This window comes from Lepisma saccharinum, chromosome 6, assembly GCF_977018435.1.
Source record: "Lepisma saccharinum chromosome 6, izLepSacc3.1, whole genome shotgun sequence".
In the NCBI taxonomy this organism is placed as follows: domain Eukaryota; kingdom Metazoa; phylum Arthropoda; class Insecta; order Zygentoma; family Lepismatidae; genus Lepisma; species Lepisma saccharinum.
Genome location: NC_139234.1, coordinates 23,851,276 through 23,878,787, shown reverse-complemented (window position 1 = coordinate 23,878,787; position 27,512 = coordinate 23,851,276). Strand labels below are relative to the sequence as shown.

General features: G+C 39.3%; 1 protein-coding gene across 1 annotated transcript; it reads left to right on the top strand.

Annotated features, from left to right (window-relative positions):
- Positions 1-198: 198 nt before the first annotated feature.
- Positions 199-26,841, top strand: LOC145988624 (putative cytochrome P450 301a1, mitochondrial). Its single transcript, XM_083123646.1, has 11 exons — positions 199-323; positions 9,952-10,179; positions 12,587-12,833; positions 15,015-15,131; positions 15,440-15,516; positions 16,510-16,711; positions 19,640-19,802; positions 21,106-21,275; positions 24,536-24,614; positions 25,800-26,033; positions 26,544-26,841. Exons 2-11 carry the CDS (start codon positions 9,960-9,962, stop codon positions 26,652-26,654), a joined length of 1,620 nt encoding a protein of 539 aa, XP_082979772.1. The 5' UTR covers positions 199-323; positions 9,952-9,959; the 3' UTR covers positions 26,655-26,841.
- Positions 26,842-27,512: the final 671 nt, after the last annotated feature.

Below are 27,512 nucleotides of genomic sequence, written 5' to 3'. Positions count from 1 at the left end.
CCCTTACAAATATTTCTGGCGACACCTATGGGCTCTGGGTATTACTCTTCGCAGTCATCTGTTGAGTGCAAGAAAATGCACTTGATGAAAGTGTATCCTTGGCCTGTGGCGACATCTGAAGGCAGCAAAGTAAAGTTATGTTTCACAACTCGGCCAACAGATGGCTCTGCTATGAAGTCGTAGTACTTCAGGTTTTGATGTAATTATTTGGCATGGCCTTGGATTTAGTCCAGTATTTGAAGTTGAATGATTAAGCTTAATATCTTATCAAAGCTTCGAGATTCGTACTGTGCGTCGAAGCAATCGTGAATCCTGGATATCTTGTAAGTACCCGTTTACAGTTTTATTTCGTACAGTCTTGTGGTAATGACAACAGTATTAGTTGCGAGATCAAACTGTCAAAGTCGAGAATCAAAACAAACAAACTGTGAAAAGTATTCGTATTTTCTTATACAACTGCTAAGAGTAACATGCGTAGAAACTTCGCAATAAAGGTATAGTAAGCAAAAACACCAGTACAGTTCTACTTACTATCGTAAACAAGCTTACATTTTTTTTATGCTAGGTGCATATGAATGCAGCACGATCTCATCACCGAAGATACCGAGTTCGAGTCCCAGTCTTTGCTATGCACTTCTTTGTATTCCTTCGTCAATTACATTTAAAATCGTTCATTCTTCTCCGTATTCGTAAAAGTGACAGATAAGAGATGCAAAATAAGCTAATTAAATTTTAAAAATCGAAGAAGTTACATAAAACCGTCCCAATAGTCATTATTCTGGCGTTTTTATTGGTTGACGCTTGATTAAGGCATCAAAATTCATCACCAGATGTTGTCAGGTTTTCTAGATCAAAGCACATGCTTCATTTCAAGATCCACTACAACTATCCTCACGATGTTGGGTCAATATAGAAATTTGAGGGGTTCCAAACGGAGATCGAACCCGCGACCACGCTCACAAAAGGGAAGAGGAATAACCATTTTATAGAACTTCCATTTGTATCTTGTTTTTCTTTAAATCGCTTTTTCTTATTGGTCAATTTTCAACAGAACAACACAAACATGCATATCTTGATCACTCCCAGAATTCGAACACGTATCCCCTGGTCCAAAAGTAGTTTGGTTTAAGCCCACTTTATGATCAGATAGGCTAATCGTGACCGGGCCTGCAGTTTAAAGTGTAATCCGAATCACTGTGCAGTGTGCCTCCACCAAGTGTCGAACCCGAGACCACAGATTACAAGGCGACAACGTTACCACGCTGCCGCAGAGGTGGCACCATTCGTTTACGCAAAAGCCCAGAAGTAGGATAGGAGTGCATACTATTTAGTGAACCATATTCAAATTATTTTAATATGTTTTATAAAATGATGCCTCCCACCGTGCGGTCTAAAGCATCATGTTTTGGGCTCCGGCAACGGGACGCGCGCAGGTTCGAGTTTCCTGGTGGTCATAGAGAACCAGCAACAACGACTGGTGGTTCGTCGTGCTGACACACGTCACCACGTAACTGGTTGGATGACCTCTCACCTCGGCAGGTGGGCATGAGGCCGGTAGCCTGTAGGTAGGCCCTGATCCTCACAGGCTATTGCACCACGAGTTGTTAAAATAAAATGATAGATGTAATTAGTTGGGGGTTTGGGGGCTTGGGTTAACAGCCTGACTTTCAATTTATCGCCTTTGGAATTCCTTGATTGTACTACATAACAATTGATCAAGTTGCACCCTTCCCGTGGTCGCTTAGCTATACAACTAGAGAAACTCACTCCTATTAGCACATGAGTTGTATATACAGTCCCGGACAATTCTGGGTGGTAATGGCCTCATTTACTTTCAATGGAATCGCTACGACGCAGAACTGTTTGAGACTGTACGGTATAATTAGCAATATGCAAATGTCTATACCCGTTGACATGATATTAAGCTGGCAGAAACTGGCCTGTTGCCACACCTCAGAAGTTTAACAATAATGCATGATTAAATTTTATAACCTTGGAGGATGGATCAGAGATGACAACTGTCTCTATCCTTTTGGAGGTTGGGTGTTTGGTTGACTCTTGGACAGGGTGAACGTTGCCACTGACTGCGGGGGAACAAGTATTTCTCGGCCCTCGCTCGCTTTACCTTGCCTACATGTGGCAACAGCGCACTTATTCCCGGACGCCTTATCACGTGAACACTCGTATAGATTTGGACAGAACCTTGCTATTGGTGTTCTTACCTGATCTGGACAACACACACAGCAGGATTCTATAATTTTAGAAACAAGGTGGCGCAATAGTTCATCTACCTTGTACATTTTCGCACACGCGAACATGAATCATAACGTTATAAGTGTGTGTTACGAAACTTACAGGTTCATGTTCTGATCCAAAACAAAGTACGATCGTTGCCTAGTAATTTTCCCCTGAACAATTTGCCTGAGGAACTTCCACCCGTTCTCTCATGGTTACGTCAGACCAAAAAGAAAAAATCATCTGTCGAGTTACGTGACTCCCATGCTAACAACCAATATAATAGAATGGTATTTATTTAAGCAGGCGTGTTTCGGCCTCATGGGCCGTTCTTACAACCAACCCTTGTCAAAGATACAATAAATGAATAAAAACAAAAAGAAAGAAAAAAAACACATAATGATCATGATAATACAGTAAAGATAATATAAAGATTATACAATGATAAAATAATACATTGAATAGATTAGTATATATACTGTGGAATAAAGATAAGTAATAAGTCTTCGGTAGTTCAATGTGTGTGCGGGGGGGGGGGGGTACGTTAGGTATGCATTATATGATGTATAAGTGCAGGTGCAATTGTTAACATATGAAGGTTAATGTAGTTGTTGGGACAATAGTAAGTTCTTCAGATTTTTCTTAAAACTTTGATAGCAAATAATGTTAGTTAATGGTGCAGGCAGTTTGTTCCATTCCCTGAAGGACTTGTTATATGTGGCGGTTTTATGCTTGGGGATTTTTAGATTGTGCTTCTTGCGGATATTATGTTCGGCTGATGTTCTACGAGAACAGATCTTATGGAATAAGTATTTTGATGAGCCACTCTTAAGTATTTTGTGCATCAAGGTAAGTGTTAAGTATTTTCTTCTATTGTTGGGATCAGAGGACTTGGACCCCTCCCGGAATATTGTCAAATTACGCTGCTATAAAATAAATGTTCAGAGAGACAAAAGTAGAAGTTCTCTGTAGACTTTGGGGTGCTGATATCCAAAAATATATGTATTTCTTGTGTAGATTATCTCATAATTGCATGTTATGCAAGATAGATTAACTGAATCCACATGCAAATGTTGCATCTATGCCCTCCTACATGTAAAAATCTTTATCTTTACATGTAAGTTTCTTTATTTTTGTTTTATAAGCCCACTTTATACACAGAAAGGCTAATCGGGACTGGACCTGCTCGAACCGCTATGTGCCTCCACAGAGTATCAAACCCGGGACACCTTGATTACAATGTGATGACGTTACTATAACTTCATGGAGGGGGGATTCATTTTTCAATGGCTATTAAGTTGAAAGTGAAGATAAAAGTTCAAGGTCAAGAACTCTCTTCCCCCCCCCCCCCTCTCTGTATGTTTCTATGGCTTTGTTGCAAAGTTCAAACCAGCTATTCACCTACAACAGCTGAGAAAATGCACAATATCATGTACGTATTTGAAAACATCAGCTGCATTATATGATATGATATGTTGGTGTAAGTCCACTTTATGCACAGTAAGGCTAATCGGGACTGGACCTACAGTTTAAAGTGGGATCCGAACCACTTGTGCCTCCACCGGGTATCGAACCCGGGACCCCTTGATTACAAGGCGACGACGCTACCACTGCACCATCGGGGAGACCCCATCAGCTGTATTAACAATAAGTACTGTACATTATGCAATTTTGTATTTGTATTTTTCTGAGTTGCATTTCTAATCGCGGCACTGAGGATGAATGATTGCATGATAAGATGAAATTGATAATGAGGCTCTCAAGAAGAAAACCGACTCGAACTCGGAACCACTTTTGAGGAGATCGTGAGTCATTCACTCAACGCTCTCCGCGACCTGTGTGCGTTCGAAAAACTGTTCATTTCTTCGAACAAAGGTTCTACAAGCAGAAGATCGTTTGCCAAAGATGCTTGATGTAGCGAGCCTACTCGACATCGTAGCGGTTAAGAATGAAGCCAAAAAAGCAATCGAATATAAATTCCAAAAAAAAATTCGTGACTATCACATTTTACTAGTTTACTGTTTATGTTATTGTTAAATTCACAGTTATCGAATTTACGTTTAGGAAAGTACATTATAAGCAATATAAACGACCTAATTTTTATCTTTCAAAAGCAGCAAGTTTCAGAAAATTGGTCTACTAGTCAGTGGGATACAGTCATATACAGGACATTTTAACTTTATATTTTATTTAATAATTAATTCGGTAACAATACTTTCTCGTTTGCCACAAATAGTTAAAAATATCTCAGTGTGTGGGGGTGTGTGTGGGGGTGTATGTTTGTTTGTTCCGGCATAACTCTCGAACGCCTGGAGCAATTTCAACCAAACTTGGTACACGTATCACTTGCAATCTGGAAAGAATACTTTGGCGGTAAGACACCCCTGGCACTCCTAGGGGTGGGGTGGGAAGGTGTGACATGTAAAAATAATCAAAAACCACAGATATTAAATTCCGTACAAACAGATCCGTGACTCTATGCAATCCGCACAACGATAGTGTTTCTCGGGTTGTCTAACATTCAGGCTGATATGATTTTGTGTTGCGAAAACGTGTGGAATCCATAGTTCTCGTGACACTCCCAATGCGGTTCAACTTCAAGTTCATCACCTGTCGGCATGGCGGGTGATGACTTAGATTAGTGTCGAATTCATAGTTTTCGGAGTCGCTAAGCTAATTGGCGACATTCACGATCACATTTAAAATTAGTAATATTTTACATTATAGTTAGAATTCATTATTTTCCTGTCTAATACAAGATTGGGATAAATAAATACTCGGGCAGAGATATAATTAGTAGATGATGTTAAATTTATGGAAGAGACTTATGTTAAAAGAGATCGTTGTTTTAAGATTGTGTTAATGAATATAGTGACATTGTATTGCTGTGAGTGTTCATGGTGATAAGGTTTCAACAAATCATGGGCATGAGGTAAGATATTACGATATTACGTCCTGAAGGTTCAGTGCAGCAATAATATAAGGATTCTCTCAAACCCTGCCGCGCAAGGAGATTGGTCAGGTTCCCGTGACGTACTAAACTTGATTCAGACAGGAAGGTCACACGTTGACCTTAATTCAATGGATTCAAATAGATCTACGGAATGGGAAATGGTTAGTACAGCATATATATTTTTTTAGGATTGTTGCCTTCAAAATTTTATAACAATGGAAACTTTTCTATATTTGTTATTATCAGTAACAGAGACTTATTTCTGCTAGATGTAACACAGGAGAGTTCTACGTGTTTATATCCGCTTTCGCGAGCCAGACAACCGAAAATATGTCAGACAGGAAATACGTCACTACTAACTTCCGGGTTAAGATCATATCTAATCTGCCGAACAAGAAAAAACAGGTTAGACGCGGTCTGCGAAAGGAACTAGTAAATGCAACAACTAAAGGCAGAATCACACGGAACTGGATATCCAGTTAGTTGGCGCTGAACTGGCTACCTGTAGGAATGTAATGGCTGCCTGCTTAACTGGTTTGGAGGAATAGGACATGTTCTAATTGCTCCTCGGCTGGATTCTGTGGAACAGCCAATCAGAGCAAAGTTTCGCCATGTGATGATAATCTGTGAGTTTGCAAAGGAGCTTTTTTTGTCTGTGGTTTTCGAGTGCTGGCTGTTTATGTTATAGTTTCTCCGGTTCTGGATAAAAAAAAAAGTAAAGACATGGCGTGCAGTGTATTCGTCTTCAGTTCATTAATATTTAGGTTTTTATGCAAAGCGATGAGATGTGTACGTGACAACACAAATATGACTAGCTGAAAATGAAAATCCTTATTATTACAAGTGTATTAAAAAATGTTTGACTTTTTTTTGTGAATGAATCCTGCGAATCTCATGTATGAATAATGCAAACCCGAGTTAAAAAGCTTGTTCGGTACGCATTGATTACCATTTTTTTTTTTTTGGAGCCAATCTCTAGTTTATACTTTCCTTTTTTAATAAAAGCACAAAGCAGTAATTCTCCTACAACATTCTTCAAATTGCTCGTCCACCTTTAAGCCGGCTTTAGACGAAAGCATTTCCATTAACATTTTTGCTAAAATGCTACGTAAATGTTTCCAAAAATCTTATAAAAGATAGTACCAGGTGGTTATAATTAAAGTGACGGTGTTCAGAGTGGTACAGCATGGGCTGTAATGAGAGTAGCAATCTGAAACTTCGTAGATATGCTAATGAAGCAATGCGCTCGCGAATTATGCAAAAAAAAAAAATTAGTTCAAATTCTCGCCACCAGGGTAAAAAATGGTGCTGGAAGCAGTCAAAACGTGGAATTTTCCGTAACTCTGACGTCAAAGTCGGTGACATTGCCTAACCATTGTGTGAGCTCCCTGGTGGTTGTTGGTGACGCTTGTTGCTTTTTCCTTTAGTAACGTTCATGTAATTCGAATAGTGAAATTGTAGCGATATTTTATTAAAAAGAGTATTGTTTTCTGCGATTTATAGTGTTTTTCCTGTAACTATACCAAGTTTTGACTGCTTACAGCGCCATTTTTACCCTGGTGGCGAGAATTGGAACTAATTATTTTTTTGCATAATTCGCGAGCGCATTGCTTCATTAGCATATCTACGAAGTTTCAGACTGCTACTCTCATTACAGCCCGTGCTGTACCACTCTGAACACCGTCACTTTAATTATAACCACCTGGTACTTTACAGTTTTACACCAAAGAATTCCATGGATCATTTCGGTTAGCTGTTCCAATTACAATTGTATAATACATACAGCACGAAAGGCACGTCGAGTTACACCGTCTATGGTGAGTGCAAGGTGTTTACAATTGAAAAAGCTAAAATATTCTTCCATACGTGTACAGTAAACGTTGTAAAGTATGTATTTTATAAGCGCCATTCTTCTCTACCTAAAACCATTTAATACGAAGCGATATTCCTCTCGGTTGAATAGTTATCGTATTTTAAAAATGTGAAGTGATACGTTGTTTCATCTCACGCAGCCGCCATTATGGTAACAAAAGACTATCGACAAGTACGGTGTGACAAGTATCGTGTGAGACGTCAAGTAGAGCATTCCTACTGGAAATCCAGTTCCGTGTGATTCAGGCTTTACACACGAGCGGAAAAAGTTAAAACTACGGCCCCCTTACAAGAAATTGATTCAAAAACTGTTATTAAAAAAAAGACTTGTGGAAGCAAGCTGACAATACACAGAAATATCGAAATTAAATATATTTACGAAAGGACTAAAAAAGTTGCAAGCGGGATAATGAATGAATGAATTAATTAATTGATTTGCGTTTCTGCCTATTTTTAGCTAATTACAAAGATGAGGATGAATGTTGGTAAAATGAAATAAATGAGAGGACAATCACAAACACATACGGACAGCGATCAACATAAGCCCCATACAGGATTATACTGGCTATGGGTCCAGACGCCAGAGCCTCGCCAGCCTGCAAAATGCAGTCCAGGGTGTACTACGTGGAAGGGAGGTTGACATTTGGGGGGCTTCTTCGGTTGTATTTTTTATTGTATTCAGCTCATTAAAATCAATTTTGAATGTTGCAGACATATTATAGGGGTTCATTTTTAATATTTTCTACATTATAATATTCTTACTTCCATCAAGACATATATTGTGATATTAGAAAATAATAGGGCTGGGCCGATACCACTTTGAACTGATACCGATACTATCACCGATTCCCACCGATACTCCTACCGATTCCCACCGATACCGAGACTATTGCAGATTCCCACCGATACCGATACTCTCACCAATTCCCACCGATACTCTTACCGATACCACCGATACCGATACTCTCACCGATTCCCACCGATACCGATACTCTTACCGATACCACCGATACTCACCGATACCGATACTCTTACCGATTCCCACTGATACCGAGACTATTTCAGATTCCCAACGATACCGATACTCTTACCGATTCCCACCGATACCGATACTCTCACCGATACCGATACTCTTACCAATTCCCACTGATACCGAGACTATTGCAGATTTGCAACGATACCGATACTCTCACCAATTCCCGCCGATACTCTTAACGATACCACCGATACCGATACTCTCACCGATTCCCACCGATACCTATACTCTTACCGATACCACCGATACCGATACTCTTACCGATACCACCGATACCGATACTCTCACCGATTCCCACCGATACCGATACTCTTACCGATACCACCGATACTCACCGATACCGATACTCTTACCGATTCCCACTGATACCGAGACTATTTCAGATTCCCAACGATACCGATACTCTTACCGATTCCCACTGATACCGAAACTCTTCCCGATTCCCACTGATACCGAGACTATTGCAGATTCCCACCGATACCGATACTCTCACCAATTCCCACCGATACTCTTACCGATACCACCGATACCGATACTCTCACCGATTCCCACCGATACCGATACTCTTACCGATACCACCGATACTCACCGATACCGATACTCTTACCGATTCCCACTGATACCGAGACTATTTCAGATTCCCAACGATACCGATACTCTTACCGATTCCCACCGATACCGATACTCTCACCGATACCGATACTCTTACCAATTCCCACTGATACCGAGACTATTGCAGATTCCCAACGATACCGATACTCTCACCAATTCCCGCCGATACTCTTAACGATACCACCGATACCGATACTCTCACCGATTCCCACCGATACCGATACTCTTACCGATACCACCGATACCGATACTCTTACCGATACCACCGATACCGATACTCTTACCGATTCCCACTGATACCGAGACTATTGCAGATTCCCACCGATACCGATACTCTCACCGATTCTCACCGATACTCTTAGCGATACCACCGATACCGATACTCTCATCGATTCCCACCGATACCGATACTGTCACCGATTCCCACCGATACCTGATAATTTCAACAATTAAAATTTGTTCAAAATATTGATCAATATTGGTGTGTAAATATTCTTCCCCAATTGCATGCATCCATTTACCAAGAAATTTACTTTAGAACATTCAAGAATTACATCAGAATATTAAAATATATATTATGTAATCACAAAATATAGTTTCTGGTGCAAAATTAGTGCAAAATGAAAATAATTTGAATTTTGCATAATTTCTAGGATAATTAGACGAAAGTGTTGTGGATGACCCAAAATTCCGCAAAAGTATCTGCTGGTATCGGTATATGAATTCCAACCAATACTTTCCGATACCGATACATCGGCATTGACTCAGCCCTAGAAAATAACGTTACAACTTAAGGGGATCACGAAAAATGTATACTTAGCATTTATTAATGCAGATTGTACTTCAAAATTATGCTCTCGATTTTTGAAAGCAGGTGATATATTCAGTGCACTTGGTCTTCATATACAACAATGAATTTCTACGCTTCAAATCAGTATTTAAAAATTTCCTAGTAAAATTTCTTTACGACAAGAACGTTGTCAATGGCAGATACAATTGTAATCGATCCCACAATAACTTCACCTGGTGCTTCTGCAGCACCTGTAATGGACTAAAACGAGGAAGGTCCATACCAAATTTCCATTCAGTTATTGAGACTACAAAGACGGTGATAATAATGAAGATGATAGACATCATAGCAGAACAGTTCTATCAACCTTCTCATGGAGGAATCTTTGTGGAGACGTACATGGGGAAGTTGTTTGGTGTAATCGTTGTTTAATATATTCATTTCACATTACAGGTTCCAAGATGATCCTCCTAAAGGCTGGCAGAACGTTTCAAGGACTCAGTCAGCGGTCGTTCTCGAGAGCAGCTGCTCTGCTTCGTGCCGAGTCAATCGCCGTGTCCCCGGGAGCAGCAGAGGTGAAGGATGATGCAGAATGGAGGAACGCGAGGCCGTTTGAGGAGGTCCCTGGACCAAAGCCTCTGCCATTGATTGGGAACGTCTGGAGATTTCTTCCTTTCATAGGTAAGAAGGCAGATTGCTAGCTAGCACAGAAGTTCAGTGTTTGAATGCACAGTTCTTAGGTCAAAGGTGCTCACATTTGCAAGTAAATGCGAACTACCAAGTTAGACTGAATTTATGGTAATTCATTGGTCCAATAAAAAAGTGTCGCGATAGGCTTCTATCGGTAAGGTCTTTGACTAGAGAGTTTTACATTTTTATATTTACTAGTTTACGCGGCAAGCCACTATAAATTGATTGGTGTCTCTCATGGCCAGAAAGAAGGACCGATTAAGTTAATTTATATTCCGTAAGCTACTGCCAGTCCACCAAAATTTATCCTCATAGCTCTGGTAGTAATAGAGATCCGATAGTTGACACGGAATGACGAATATATCAGATACGTAAGGCTAACTTTTTTTTAACTTTGCGGATTAGCACCCAAAAATTTGTTATACAAGGGTTGGATAAAAGTAATGGCAACACTGGTATAATTGGTACTTGACTGTATTGGCAGAGGACCACGTGTTACATTCCTTCAAAGTAATCGCCCCTCATCTCTACGACCTTCTGCCACACGTATGGAAGGCGTCGTACACCGTCAGCGCGTCCATCTCTGTCGATGTCCCGCAGTGACCGCCCTATAGCACGTATGATGTCTTCGCGCGTGTCGTAGTGCTTCCCGCCCAGTGGTTCCTTCATTTTGACAAAACGGTCGTAATCACACGGTCTCATACCGGTGAATACGGCGGATGTTCCAGTACCTCCCACTACTAGTTATGCAGGAGCGCCGTCACATTGTTCGCAGTGTGACACCTTGCATTGTCAAGAAGGATGATGGGACACCGTGCCGTCACTTCCTTCTTAATGCGAGACGAAGGTGGTGTTGCAAGAAGGTGCAGAAGTAGGCTGCGTTGACCGTTTGCCTGAGAGACGTTGTCCCCTTTCACGGGACAGCAGTGTTGCCATTACTTTTTATCCAACCCTTGTATGACGCGAACTTTCGCCATTGTGAAGGTTCAATTGCTTATGAGGCTGAAAATGATTCGACGGGATTATTGTTATTTCTTTTCGAGATATTGACGGGACTCTCCTTTGCCTTTGCTGGGGGTGCAATCACATGATGACTGCGCGCTGCGTCATATAAATGTTTTGGAGGGGATTGAAATAATTTAATCTTGATAATATTTTTAAAGCACAATTATTTTATATTGCCTATCTACCATTTCAATTTATCTTCACACAAAAATTGGAAGATTTATTTCCTATTCCTATTTGGTTGTTGAAAATTCATTGCAGATTTCACAGATGAACAATACAATGTTTATCTTCAAGACGGGGTCCAAAACGGGGTGTTATAACACATAACTGATGTGTTAAGCAATTTTTTCTGTTAAATCAAATTTTCATTTGGAAATCCAAAGTATTTTATTGTGTCAGTGTATTTTCCCCACCAAACGCTATAGTTAAGACGTATCCGATTTTTTTAAAAATTAATATTCCCACAACAGCAGAGGATTATTTTGATCTATTAGAAGGTGGACTTATTAATACCTCACTTCTTGATTTTTTGTCAATGGGCAAACTCAAATCACTTAATAATGTGAAAAATGGAATAACCATAGATTTTTTGTTGATAAAAAAAAGTAATATCATGGCCGTTAATAAAAAAAAATGTACCCATTTCTCAAGGAAAACAATCATCATCCCTCACTAAATATCCAAATCTTGGTTGGGACCTTCCTGAAGGCGTAGTAGAAACGTCGTTGACTTGTAATAAAAAGGTCGCAAGTTCGATACATGATGGAGGTAGTTAGTGGTTCAAGATCTTTATTCCAAAAGTCCAGCAAATGTCACCTCCACTGATATTGTCGAAAACATTCTAAATCATTATTTCATAGTATACAATCCGATGAGTTCGACATAAAGACGGCACAAAGGAACGTCCCTACTTAAAAGCATAATTAAAATTCACGAAGATCACACTGATGCTGATTAGAAATTCGAGAAAGCAGCGTATTCATTGTCACCAGATAATGGAATTTTCTATACAAATACTAAAATTCTATAGAGGCTACAAAAGACAATAACTGAGGAAAGAAGTGTTCCAACTTATTCATTGTAACACAATGGTTGATGCTCACCAAGATGCAGAAATCTTGTTCTACCTACAAACCCTAACTTCATTATTTCCTCCAATGAGAAAAAAGATAAAGCAATTACGAGCTGTACGAGAATTAGCACACAAGCATTAGCAAAATGTTTCTCTCTACAGAAAAAGTGTTGACCGACTCACACAACATATTCCCCGGGACAATTAGTTTGGATCATAGATACAAGACCCCACCCCAGTGTACCAAAAGCCTTTCTTCTTCCTACATATACAAAGGGACAAAACTTTCCAATATTGACGATTCACTTATTTTTCTAGGTGAATTCAGCAATTTCGAAATGCTAGACATGCATAGGAATCTGTACAAAAAGTATGGAAAAATCTTCTGTATTTCTGGCATGCCTAATGACAGGAATATGCTCTTCGTCTGCGATCCTCAGCTGATAGAGAAAGCCTTCAGGAACGAAGGTGTCTGGCCACAGAGATCCCTTCTAAAAAGCATGGAACATTACAGGAACGAGACCAGGAAAGATTTCTTCGAGGGAGTTGGAGGATTAGTAGTGGTGTAAGTGCATAAATGACACCTAGAAAAATTTCTTGAAAGAGCATGGAGGGGTACTAGCAATATAAATACAAGAGTGAGACCATCCAGCTTTCATTCTGCTCGTCTACTCCACGTTGAGTCTCAGTCACATGACTGCGGATAGGCTGTTGCCGTAGTTTGCAACTTCAATGTGGAGACCGTGGGAAGGTGGAAGTGCGGGGGTGGTGTAGAGTAGATGTGTGGCAATACTGTGCTTTGATAGTGATTGTTGCAGCTGGTGGGCGCGCTCCGTGGACTCCAAAGCCAGCCGGTCGTTAACGAAGCTAGCGCGTCGACTATAATTGCCCTCCTCCGTGGCCGTGCGGTCTAAGGTGCTGTGCTTTGAACTCCGACTGCGGGACGGCATGTGTTCGAGTCCGCCTGTGTTCAGTCCCTGGGTTTTCCGCCTGTGTATAGGACCGGTGGCAACCCACCATCGTGAGGAAATTGGGGAGCTACGAGTTAGTAGCGTAACCTGGTATGGAAAATCTCCAATCTCCACACCTCTAGTAGGATTGTGGGATGGAGACTGGCAGTCGGGAGATAGGCCAAGGCCCTTACGGGCTGTAGAGACACGGGTTGTTATAGTGGTAATTAATTTTATATCCTTAACAGAGTTAAACATCTTGTATAATAATTTGTAATATACTGAGAAATTCATCTTCAGGGCTTCTACTTTCCCAACTCTTTAGGGTCCCACCTTAAACTGTAGATCCAGTCCCGAGTAGCCTTTCTGTGCATAAAGTGGAGTTAAAACAGCAATTCAATTCTACACGGATTTCATTTTTTTTTTCTTGCTTTAAACCATAATCCAACCTTTTTAACTCCTGTATCGTAAACTCCACTAATAATTATATAATTTCTCTCCTCTGATATATGTAGTAATATGCTTTATTTAAAGTTAAAAATATTTAATGGACATCATGATTATAGTCCCACATTTTTCAAATGTTAACTTAATATTGTAGAAGATAGGGTGCAAGCGACGCACGAACCTTGCGTAATGCCCACGTAAGCTCTACGTCCAAATTCCAGCTCGACAGAAAGGTCATGTACCTCCCTGGTATATAAGCACGTGGAGCAATTACGTGGGCCTCTCTTTTGTAAGTTCACGCTTAAGCTCTTGCACTAGTGGTCGTAGTGTTTGAGCCCAACTCAATGCTCTTCGGAGCGTTTTCAAGTTAGGAAAGGTGAGTGAGCGACGGTGTGCCTTCCGTCTGCAGTCCCTTACCAGCCGCCCGTTAAAGATCTAATTTAATATGCAAGGAAATCAGTTTTTGTTAGTACGAGTAGGAATTTTCGAATAACAATCGGAACATGTGGAACAATATACATGTCATTGTTGCATTCAGTAAGTTTACGTTTCCATGAAATGAACTTGGTTGGATTCTTGAAGCAGCGTGTCTTCTAAATATTACGAACTTGTCATTATACTATACGGATCTTCTCCCTAGAGTAAAGAAGAACATTCGGAATGAATGGTTTGATTGTTGTCGAAATGAACTTACAACAGTAGGAGAATCATACAGACCATTAGCTGAATTCAAAATACAAAAACCATAGTTTCATCATGTAAGTGCTACAAGAAATGCAATTGTATTAATTAATAGACTGAGAACAGGCCATTTGTGTACTAGGCAACATTTATCCAAAATTGGAATAACGAACAATAAGAAATGTGAATGTGGCTGGGAAAGTGCAGATGCACAACATATAATACTGGAATGCTCAAAATATAATAGAAAGAGAAATATCTTGTATAAAACTTTAAATAATCTAAAGGTTCAGTTTCCAACAAATTTGTTAAGTTTAGTTGTTAATCCAGATGTGCAGATTGGTTATAGTTTGTTATCATTTTTAAGGAAGTGTAACATACAATTGTAAAGGGGAACGTATATTTTTGTTGTGGTTGTTTTTTAATCTAATATCTATGTAAAAGAGGGGGGAAAGACGGATATTTTAAAATGTAAGGGAGTAATGAAGGATTTATATGTACTATATTGTAATGGCCAAAAAATGACATAAGAGCTGTTAAGTCTAAATAAAGAAATGAATGAATTAATAAATCTTGAAAGCTGTTGCATCTGCTACCCTGTGAAATTTAGCGTATAGTGTTCGTTGTGAGCGAGGAGTTGCTGAAAATCTCGTCTGATTTCTCTGTAGAGACGGAAAGGATTGGCATGACTTCAGAACAAAGGTGAACCAACCAATGCTGCAGCCAAAGACGGTGAGATTGTACGTGAAACCCATTAATGACGTAACAGAAGATTTTCTTCAAAGGTGAGTTAAACCTTGATCACTTTCGTACAAGTAGGAAGATCAGTTAATCGTACTTTGAAATCTACAATTGTAGTTAACACATCTACTAAACTGTAAAGTTTACTGGAGAGGTGATCATGGCTATTTTTAAAGAATTAACAGCTATTGCATAGTTAATCTAATTACTGAAATTTCAATGATTCAGTTTTTAAAACTATATTTATGGTGCACATAACTATAATTCATAATCATTATGCAACATATTCATGCAAGAAGTGTAAAATAAAATTTCATACGCTTACATATCCATTGGTTTCTTTGATTTTCAGAGTGTACGAAATGAGAGATGCGAAAATGGAAATGCCACCTACCTTCAAGAACGAAATAGCCAAATGGGCCCTTGAATGTAAGTATGTATTTACCTGAACTACTGCATCTTAATTTTGTAATACGGTGTCTTGAATTTCAATTTCCTTATATCGTATTTAATTTTTTTCAATCGGTTATCTAATAATTAACTGAGTCAATTTTTCGGTAACAGTTTCATACATCGGAGACACATTTCTTCAATTTTACACAAGAAACTACTTACGGAAATGAGTTTCTCCAAGGTTTACAACGTTCGTCGAGGTATTTTCTTTCATCGTAGAATATATTTGACCGGGAAATCATGTATTTTTCAAGAGAAATATCTCACCGACGCACAATTGCCATTGCTTTCATTTGCTTGCCCTACGACAACCGGATGCTGCGTACGTTTGATGACGTAAGCCCCTGTCAGTGTTTCAAACCTCCTTTCTTTTTTTACTATGCTTGCCTAACGTAACCAAACCTAACCTAACCTTATCGGAAATGATTCGTGGGGCTATCCGTGAATGGTTCGTGGGGCTATCCGTGTATGGTTCGTGGGGCTATCCGTCAGCTACCCGTGCATGATGTATAATTTCCACCGGTGACGAACACGATAGAAGGTATTTTTCGGTGCAGAAGGTTGAAACACTGCATAAACACAACGTGAGTCAAGATGTGCCCGCCATATTGTGTGTTCCGGAAACGAAAAAAGGAATAAAAAAAGCACTCAGAATGTGAAAAATTGCGTTTGTTTTCGTGTAAAAAGCATAATGGCACCTTGAACTATGTCCCGCAATACACAATTGATAAGTACGAACCATGCGAAACACAAAATATCCGCTTTTATTGTGTCTCCGATCTATCAAACTGGTACCAATTTTTCTCGAACCTTTGTGGGAAGTGCAAATTTGAAAGCTCGTAAAATTTGTTCAAGTTCTCGCGGATCTCGAGAAGACATGGCGAACCATTAAAGATCCACGACGAACCACAGGTTATGAACCAATGGTTTACTTTATGTAGCTTCTAACCTTAATCTTGTTTTCCACAGCTATCGCAGTGGTGGCGCTGGATGTTCGATTAGGTTGTCTGGAACCAAACTTGAAGCCCGACTCAGAACCACAGAAAATGATAAATGCAGTGAACACCTTCTTCGAGTGCGCAACCCTCCTGGAATTAGGGTTTCCTTTCTGGAAATTCTTTTCTACCCCTGCGTGGAAAAGATTCACGAAAGCTCAGGATTATGTTATTGAGTAAGTATGGATAATGTTATAACTAAACAAGCCATTTGATGATTGTACATCATTTTAAAAAAGGTTGAAAAATTGCTCGAATATGTAAAAACACGTATCACGAAATAATTGGTCCAAAAAGGTAAAATGTTTAGATCTTTTTTCATTTTTCGTCATTTTGTAGGGATAGGTAACTTTTTGGCAATTTTGAGGTTAATTTGAGCATTTTTAATAATTATTTATTCCTGATTTTCAGATTGATAATGCATTGTCGACACATAAGCAAACAACATTTCAAGGAAACAATAACTCCTACATCTATTTCTTATGTTTTGCGATAAAAAAATTTCACTTGCCTACTGTGAACTACATCCAGTAGACATTTTTTGCCTTCATTATGCTCCAATTGTTTCAGTGAAAGAAAAAGTCTTCATTAGCATTAGCAGGCAATAGGGAACCATATTGTTTTTTAAATGTCCTCCAAATGTTTATTGTTAATTTAAATTCCGATTTATTGTGCAAAGGCACTGCAATTTGTGTTTTCAATAACAAAACAGACTAAAGATAATTCTAGTTAATTGATTTAAAGTTGTATATACGGGGTGAGCAAAAGGTAAGTGTGCACCTACACTACGCTTGATTACGCAGAGAAAAACTTCCCTTTCTTGATGGTTGTTGCTACATAAGGACATGGACAGTTGGTTAGTGAGACACTCATTGTTGTCAGTCACTCATTGTTGTTTCTTCACTTGTTTCTTCGGAGCGTGATATTGCAAAGCGTGGAACTCCATTAGCAATGGTTTTGTTACTCGAAGCTCTTGTGTTTTTGGTGGAACAAATCTTTCGACATGGAGGTGAATATACGGAAGAATTGCGAAATAAGTTTATGGAAAGGTTTCCTGATACAGATTCACCACATCGTAAGGCAGTGCGGCCGTTGATCGATACATTTCGCAGAACGGGATAAGTGAAGAATGCGCCGAAATCAGGCAGGTCACGAGTTCTAACAGAGGACAAATTACAGGGCATTTCGATTAGAATAGAGCAAAGCCCAAAGAAGTCAATTCGTAAATTGTCACAGCAAGTGAGTGTGTCGTACGGCAGCGTAAGAACCGCACTGAAAATACACTTACATTTACACCCCTACAAAATAACAGTAGTGCAAAATCTTGAAGAAAGGGACCACGACAAGCGTGTTGAGTATTTCCAGGGGTTCAGAGACTAACCATTGCTAATAGAGTTCTGCGCCTTGCAAGATTACGCTCCGAAGAAACAACTGAAGAAACAACAATGAGTGATGGACAACAATGAGTGACTGACAACAATGAGTGACTGACAACAATGAGTGTCTTACTAACCAACTGTCCATGTCCTTATGCACCAACAAACATAAGAAAGGGAAGTTTTTCTTTGCATAATGAAGCATAGTGTAGGTGCACACTTACATTTTGCTCACACTTACCTTTTGCTTTTAATATAATTAAGTCTTGTTTCCATATTAAAAACACTAACTAGTATAGTTCTTCGTCTGAGGAAGACCCTGATACAGGGTTGAAACGTTACATGTTAAGTGTTCTTATATCTTAATAAACTGCCTTGGTCAGCAATCTCAGTGTTTTTGTATATATTTGCTTGTTCTGCAATAACCAGTGATTCTTACAGTAGGTGTCCCGAATATTTTTGCACTGTCAACCATTAAAACTGCTCTCTAAAATTAACTCATTATATAAATATTTAAAATGTTCATTGGTCATTTTTTTTTAATGTTTGGGTCAGTTTTTTTTACTATTTTCAGGTCATAAATGAATTTCTATTTTGCATTTTTTTTAAAACATTGTTAGGTCAATAAATGTTTTGTCCTAGTCATTACACTCACGAACTGATGTAGTCAGCGTCAAATGCAATAGTAAGCAAATTGTCCATTGTTATGTTGTCCATCCTCTTCTTGCTTATTCCTCCAGTTGACTGGAGATGTAACGGCTGTTACGTAATTAACCGCAATTATTAAGTTTTTAAAAATACAGGGTTAGCCTAAAAGGAAAAGAAGTTTAAACGCTTTATAAATTGAAATTTGTTTGTTACATCAGAAAGCATTTAGTACTGTTATACAGATAAAGTCTTCAAGTTTAGGACCTCCGCTTTTCTTTTGTCTTCGTGACGTCAGCATCACGTGAGCATCCTTGACGTAAGTCGAGCAGTAGCCGCTAGCCAGATGGAGAAGGCCTTCTGTGTGCTTGAATTTGCAATAACAAATTTTGTTACTGTCGTGCAGCGTCGTTTTAGAACACTGTATGGCATACAATCACCCACAAGGCAGTCCATCTACGATTGGAGCAAGAAATTTGATTAAACCGGTTGTCTGCGCAAGGGGAAAAGTGGACTATCGTATTGGTATCTGTCGTGTTACAAAAGGGTCACACATAGAACACTTGTAACTTACCAATGTAAACTTCAGACGTACTCTTGAAACCTTGTATTTCTGTCCTATTATTAAAACTCTTCTTTCTGTAAAACTTTGAAAGTGTATATTTCTTTTAGGCTAACCCTGTACATTTACAGTGCACAAGACTGAAATTTGCAATTATTAATCCTTCTTTATACATGATATAATATGAACATTTCCCTTACAGGTCTGTACTATAGGTCTATATTTATAATACATATTTATGGGTATCCATCTGTTTTCATCATTCCAAGCGGGTACCGACGTCATGTTTACCTTTAATTCTACCCACGAAACAAAACTGTTACGTCCTGCTTTTTAAAAATTAGCAGTTTAAAAATCAGACGTAAAAATCTTTTAACGGTAGAATATGATTAGATTGCCGTAACAGATGAGCCTATTACTGTAAACTAGCCTGCTCGACAAGAAGGATATTTTAAACTGAATATTGGATATATACGTATACTGTGTTTACATATTCTTTTTACACATTCTATACCTTTCAGATACTGCACAAAGCACATCAACAGGGCGGTTGAGAAGTTGAAGGCTAAACCAGAAGACTGCGATGAGGAAATGAGTCTGCTGGAGCGACTCATCTCCAGAGACCCAAGCACGAAAACTGCTTGCGTCATGGCCCTGGACACACTATCTGCAGGTATCGATACAGTGAGTCCATAATTTTGCTTTATTTTTCTGTTTCGATTATCTGTTTACGAATATACGTGCAGACAATGCCATCACCACCTAACATTTTACTCACAAGAAGACTCCCGCAGTCTTCACTCCAGTTCCTACCTCTACCCCTTGTAACTCAAAAGTCATCATATGATGGAATCTTCTTCATCATTCTTTCCTTCTTATCACACAGCCTTCTATGTCCGTTCTCTTCCAATCTCTCTTTCCTTTTCGTCCCACATAACCCTCTATTGCTGTTTTATTCCTTCCTCTCTTCCAGTCTCCCGATGGCGCACTGGTAGCGTCGTTGCCTTGTAATCAAGGGGTCTCGGGTTCGATAACCGGTGGAGGCACATTGCACAGTAGCTTGGATCCCACTTTAAACTGTAGGTCCAGTCCCGATTAGCCTTACTGTGCACAAACTGGACTTAGAACACCAACTCAATCAATAAAAGAACCTTCCACACAGACCTCTATCTCGTTTTCTTCCTTCTTGTCTTATCACTCCTTCCACACAGCTCCTCTTGTCTCTCTCTTACTTCTTCTCTTCCTGTTTCCTTTCACACAGCTCTCTATTTACGTTCTCTTCCATTCTCTCTTCCCTCCTTTGTTGCCGTTCTATTCATTTTCGTTCCACACAACCCTCTATTGCTGGTCTGTTCTTTCCGCTCTTCCATTTTCCTTCCACCCTTTCTCCTTCCAACCTTTCTTGCCGACCTCGTCCTTCTATTCTTATCTTTCCTTCTACACACTTCTCTGTTGCCGTCCCCGTCCTTCTTTTCTTCTCTTTCCTTCCACACAGTCCTTCTGACGTTCCCTTCCTTTCATTCATCCTTTACCTTCCACACAGCTCTCTCATGACGTTCATCTTCTTCCTCGCTTCCATTTTCTATTCATACAGCTCTCTGTTACCGTTCTCTTCCTTCATCTGTTCCTTCATGCTTCTACACAGGGTTTTCCTGCCGTTCACTTCCATCTTACCTGCACCTTTCCTTCCACATATTCCTCTTATGCTGTTGCCTTCATTCTTGTCTTCCTTCCACACAGCCCTCTGTTACCTTTCTCTTCATTTCTATATATCATTTTCATTCCTCCTAACGACGTAGAAGTTTCAAAATTGCGTATTATTAAAAATTAGCAACAATCTGCATCACCCCATTATTAGACAGAATCCACAATTGGGAATTAACCATACTATATTTTTTCTCCTTTTGCTTGTAGTTTTTAGTTAAGAGATGCGTTTTAACTAATTCTATTATCCACATAGGAACTAAATCATTATTTCTTTCCCTAGACGTCGCTCTCTGTCTGCCATGCTCTCTACCACTTATCCAAACACCCTGACAAACAACAGAAGCTCTACGAAGAGGTTCGTCGAGTTCTTCCGCCTGGAAAGAAGGAAATCAGTTCGGAGGATCTGGAACAATTGCCTTACTTAAGAGCATGCATCAAGGAATCTGCTAGGTAAGATTAACATGAAGGAGGTTGAGGTGGTAGTCACGGACGCTTCTGTGTTGTAAAAATCCCACTGAAATTCAATGAGGTTGCCACAACATAGAAGTATCCGTGACTTTACAAAACACTTTATTGGAATGAAGAGGGAAGGGGAAGATAGAACGAAGAAGAAGATGAAGAAGGAGAGAGAGGGGGCAGGGGAAAGTACTTGCCGAGTCAAGAAAATAAATAATATTCGGTGCATTTTTTATTGATTATTATACCTATTCTGTTCCTCTCTCTCTCTCTCTCTCTTTCCTCCAGAGGGAGAAAGGGAAAGAAGAACTTACCTCTCTCTCCTCTTTTTCTCTCTCTTGGCCTCTCCTCTTCTTTATCTTATCTCTCTTTTCCTCTCTCTCTTCTTCCTCTCTCCCTTCTAACTCCCCTATGGGTGGAACTCCCCCCGCTAAAGGAGAGAGAGAGAGAAAAGAGGAAGAAGAGAAAAGAAAGAGAGAGAGAGAGAGGGAGGGGGTACTCTTTCTTTCTTATTCTCTCTCCCACTAATTCTCTCTTTCTCCCTCTCATCATGTCATAAATTTAATTTACATTATTTTGAAAATTAGTTATACGTAAATATTGGAGGTCTATAAATGCGAAAGTAGTAGTTGGTAAAACACAATGAGAGCGAATCCAGTTGTCTGGACTTACAATAAGCATCAAGCCAGTTGTTGATGAAAAGAAGGAACGGTAAGATGGTTTCAGGAAACCGAAGGAGCATCAAGGCAGTTGTTCGTAAACAAAAGGAGCGCCAAGGCGTTTAGAAGAGGCGCTAAAGCTTTGTTAGAACAAGCTCTAATGTTGATTTTGGAAAACGTAAGGAGGGCTAAGGCAGTTGTTTCCACACACAAGTTGCAGGAAAGAAAGTTGTCCCTACACAAAAGAAGCTTCATATCGGTGGTTGGTTTTGATTTTTTTAAAATTTGATTTGGTGTTTTAAGTCCACTTTGTGCACCGTAAGGCTAATCGGGACTGGACCTACAGTTTAAACTGGGATCCGAACCACTATGTGCCTCCACCGGGTATCGAACCCGGGACCCCTTGATTACAAGGCAACGACTATACCAATGCGCCATCGGAGAGGCCCTATCGGTGGTTGGTAAACAGAAATTAAGTTAGTTGTTAGGAAATTGAATGAACAGCGAGCTAATTGTTGATGAACTATGAGGCAGCTTTTGGCAAACGTAAAGAGTGTCAGAGCAACTGGCCAACCGTGGGAGCAGCAAGGCAGTTGTTTGTAAGCAAAAAGGAGCGCCAAGGCGATTTTTAGGAAATGGAAGTTGTGGATAAACAGGAGGAGCCCTAAAGTTGTTTATGGCAAACGCAAGAAGCTAAGGAGGCAGTTGTTTGCAAACAGAAAGAACAGAAAGCCAGTTGTTCGTAAACAAAAGGAGCGCCATGGAGGTTGTTGGGATATGGAATGAGCACCAAGCTAGGCGTGAATATACAGAAGGATCTGTAAGGTGTTTTTGGCAAACGCAAGGAGCGCTAAGGCAGTTGTTTATAAACAAAAATAACACAAATGCAGTTGTTTGTAAACAAAAGGAGCGCCAAGGCAGTTGTTATGAAATGGATTGAGCACCAAGGTAGGTGTAAACAAACAGAAAGAGCCCTAAGGTTCTTTTTGATTGATTGATTGATTTGGCGTTTTAAGTCCACTTTATGCACAGTAAGGCTAATTGGGACTGGACCTACAGTTTAAACTGGGATCCGAACCACTATGTGCCTCCACCGAGTATCGAACCCGGCACCCCTTGATTGCAAGGCGACGACGCTACCACTGCGCCATCGGGGAGGCCCAAGGTTCTTTTTGGTAAACGTAAGGAGCGCTGAGGCAGTTGTTGGCAAACAGAAAGAACAGAAAGGCAGTTGTTCGTAAACAAAAGGAGCGCCAAGGCGGTTGTTAGAAAATATAATGAGCACCAAGGTACTTGCTGATAAACATAAGGCACGCTAAGATTGTTTATGGTTAACGTAAGGAGCGCCAAGGCAGTTCTTGACAAACAGAATGAACAGAAAACCAGTTGTTGGAAAACAGAAAAAGCGCTAAGCCAGTTGTTGAACATAAGGAGCGGTATTTACGTGTACGTAGCCTCTCTGGCTTCTTAACGTAATGTGATAAATAATGATTAGTTGAATTTCATAAAGTAACACTATGAACTAACGCTTATCCTAGGTCAGGATTCGACCTTCGGTGGGAAGATGATAGGTCAACAAATGAATGTGTCACTCCACAGAGATACGTACAAAGACTATTTAGAACCTGTAGAACACTAGGAGTATCCAATATATATTGTTGAAAGAGATTAACAAATCATCAATACTAGGTTAATCGCATATATTAGGGTATTTTTCTCAAAATGCATAATTTGGTACTTCATATGTGTAATTTTGATCCACGGTTGAAGAATAATTTTCATGTTTTCTGATACAATATTGGAGGCAATTTTGTCGGTTCAGTTGCTTGGATCTCTTTCCATGTAATGCATGACTTTTGCAGCAATAGGTAATTCTAACTACAGCCATCCAACATCTCGCCCATCCTTGAATACTGCTCCCCAATTTGGGTAACGGCCTCAAAAACCAATCTCACCAGAATAGATTCTGTTCTCAGTTTGTTTCTTGACATTGTTCGCCATAGAATGCCTTCTTTCCGACATGTATCCAAATCAGACACCATGGCTGCTGTGAAAATTCACTCTTCATCCTGTCGTCGTGATCTCGCTGACATGAAATTTTTATACAAGATAATAAATGGCAAAATCAGAACAGATCTACTAATCAGTGAATTCACACTTAGGGTACCCCAAAAGCAAACGCGCAACCTGCAACTCTTCCACAACCCAACCCTTCTACAACGCTCCTTGTCTTACAGGCTGCCAGAAATCTACAACAAACGTCCCCTGGATGTAGATATTTTCCTTTCAGAACGTAATTTTTATACATTACTGATCAAGAACAAGTAAATCTATCCCAGCTTGTTATTGTTTTTATCTTTTGTTTCTACTTTATGTTGTTTCAGTGTAAAATGGTCAAATAAGACTGTATCTGAAACTCTGAGTAAATAAATAAATAAATAAGCTAATCGGGACGCCGTCGGGGAGGCTCTCGATATTCGTAAAGTGGAGAATATATTCAGTACGAAGGTATATTGTCCAAGTCCAACTTTTCACAAAAGAAACACTTAAACCTTTGCGTTCTCTAAAGGATGTTCCTGTATTGTTTATCCTTAGACTCACCCCTGTGTTTCCTGGAACCAATAGGACAGCGCCAAAAGACATGGTTTTGGGTGGATACAGGATACCTAAAGGCGTAAGTATATGCTAAGAAAGTATACAAGCAGCCAGTGTATGTATATTTCTCTGTGTGCGTGTGTGGGGGGGGGGGGTAGCAAAGTAAAGCTACCACCAGCTCTTTGCTACATGCTGTGAACCTAAATGGGGGGATGTGAGGGTATTTCCACCACACTAGAAATCATTCAAATACCACACTGCACACTCACATATACTGTCACACTGTGACCTCTGTCAAACTTAATGAAAGCACAGAAGGAAGCTAAATATTCAGCTGTTGCAGATCCAATTGCTAATTGCAAATATTATTTAATAATATTTTTTGCAACAATGTAGATAATGATTCAGATCAAAATATTACTACAGATTAATTTATTATTTTTTGGAGGCAGTGTATTGTTTTAAATTGTTCGTAACATCGACCAACATTTTCTCAAAATTGTATATCTTCTTTCGTGAACTGGGAATTCGGTCCCTTCTTATTGGAAGTCCACGTGGAGAAGCACATGAGGAAATCATTTCATCTAATAGAGGGGGCATCATTCCATTAGTTAATGGTTTTGCTTAAATTCTTGTAAAGTATTTAACCTTGTTAAAAACCATATGGGTGATTATGGTGATGAACACGTTGCGTAAGTATATGTTTGGAACTGTCTGTAGATATCACGATCCATTATATCTATCTAAGAAAGGATACCTAAGATAGCAGGCAGAGCAAATCTCCGAAATACTACAGTGGTTCAGAGTCCAAAATAGATGCACCAGGCACGATGCCCATAATTAAAGTCTCAAATCTGTTGAACAGCACATTTCCTTGATGTAAAACGTGTTCCACATGCCAGTCACCAATCTCAGCTTACTTCCTCCAAAGCTTCAATATGTTTTCTTGGATTCTCTTCAAAATATGAAGCCTTAACACTTGCTGTAATGATCCAGATCCCCGATTTCACAGCATACACCTCAGATTTCAAATTTCCTCACGTGGCAAAGTCCATGTGGTTGAGATCAGGTGACCGTGGTGCGCATTCCGCAGCAACCCTTATCCCAGTCAAGAGTCCGGGAAGCATGCCATCCAGCCAGTTGCGTTTACGCCATTTTATGTTCACACTGTGTGTTGGTTTTGTTACAAATTGCGTTGGAGTATTAATTCACTTCATCATCCAATATATCCGCATTATATTTTCCTCTTGCATTTTTCTTTCAGACGGTTATTTTGATGCCAAACTTTATGTTGAGCAATGAGGATGAATACTTCGTTCAAGCCAGCAAGTTCATTCCGGAGAGATGGCTGAAAACAAGGAAAAACCAGTCGCCTGGAGAAGAATGTCCGTTCAGCTCGAAGCCGAACCCGTTCGTTTCTTTACCCTTTGGGTTTGGACCCAGAATGTGCATCGGTCGCCGATTCGCTGAACTAGAAATTGAAGTTCTTCTTGCTAAGGTAAGGTGATTTTGAAAACCTGAAGTTTTAGATGCTCGTCTCCTTTCTCTTGAACAGTGGACAACACACTCACCTATTTGTTAACATTTTAGATTTTTTCGACAGCTTTATTCCCAGCAGCGAAACTTGAGGCCACACACGTCTCTTTTCTATATTACATTCCTACTGACAACATTGTTAAATTAAAAATCTAACTCAATATATCTAGGGTGTTCGGGAAAAGACGCTCAAGTCACAAACGGCAATTTTCAAATGCTTTCATTCGAGTAACACTGAATCAATTATAGAAAATATTATAAGCTTAGTATAATTTTATATTGAACACATGGAAAGATTCTATTATACCTGTAAAGTTTGCTATTAAAATTATTAATAGCTCCATTTTTTTTACTTAACCATTTTTTTATATATAGGTACACCAAAAATAAAGCTGCAGTTTCATATCACGCATGGCACCTATGTCAGATGTATTGATACAATTGTCTGAGAACTTGTATTTCGTACTTTCAGATGATCCAGAACTTCCAGATAGAATATCACTATGGAGAAATGGAATATTCCAGCAAAATCCTCTGCACTCCAAAGAAGCCCCTGCAATTTACGTTGCTGGATCGAAAGTAATTCTTTCCATGAACCACTGGAAGACAACCTTATTGAGCTGCAGGAGATGCGAAATTATTTTTAAAGTTCCTTCTTGATATACTTTATATGCAAATTAATTTCTGAATAACTTCTTGCATGCTTTTGGACCATGAGCTTTTCGATTAATCAAATATATATTAATATAATACATATTTTTTATTATCAATTTGAATGTTATTTGTATCGTCTTTTCATAAGCTTTAGCACACCGTAAATTAGTCTTAGGGCCCCTGCCCCTTATAAACTTTAGGATCATTTATACTAGAGCAGAGACAAACGGGAATGGACGAAGTGACAGAGGGACAGAAGTAGATTTAATAAGAGACGGAAATAGTGGCATAGGAAGTGATAATATTCAAATTCAAATTCAAATTCTTTATTTACGTGGGCGAGGTTCAGCCTGAGGCTGTTCTGCCACCTAACCCGTGTCATCGATTACATTTAAATTTACATTTCTTATACATATGTTATTACAGTATTAATACAGTGTGCAATAAACTGTATGATTTAGTTACAAAATCTATTGATAAAATAATAGTAATAATTGTATGAAAAAAATGATACAAAAATTGTGAAAGACAACTACATAAAAATAAAATAAAATGAATGAAAAATAAGTAAAAATAATAACATGTAGACAAAGTACATAACATAAACATACAAGTTACATCATAGTATTTGAACACAATATCTGCTCTGCCAAAAGAAAATTATTTACTTCATTTCGGAAAGATTCTATTTTAGATATGCTCGACATGCTCTTAGGTAGGGCACTCCATATTTTTGCAGCAAAATATGAAAACGACGACTGATATGCCTGTGTGTTGCAGAGTGGAA

Bases quoted from the DNA above. Each gene is read 5' to 3' on its own strand.
- LOC145988624 (XM_083123646.1), top strand. From the start codon at position 9,960: ATGATCCTCCTAAAGGCTGGCAGAACGTTTCAAGGACTCAGTCAGCGG. The intron at 12,834-15,014 runs GTAAGTGCATAA...ATTTCTCTGTAG, and splicing joins GTTGGAGGATTAGTAGTGGT to AGACGGAAAGGATTGGCATG. The intron at 19,803-21,105 runs GTGAGTCCATAA...TTCTTTCCCTAG, and splicing joins TATCTGCAGGTATCGATACA to ACGTCGCTCTCTGTCTGCCA.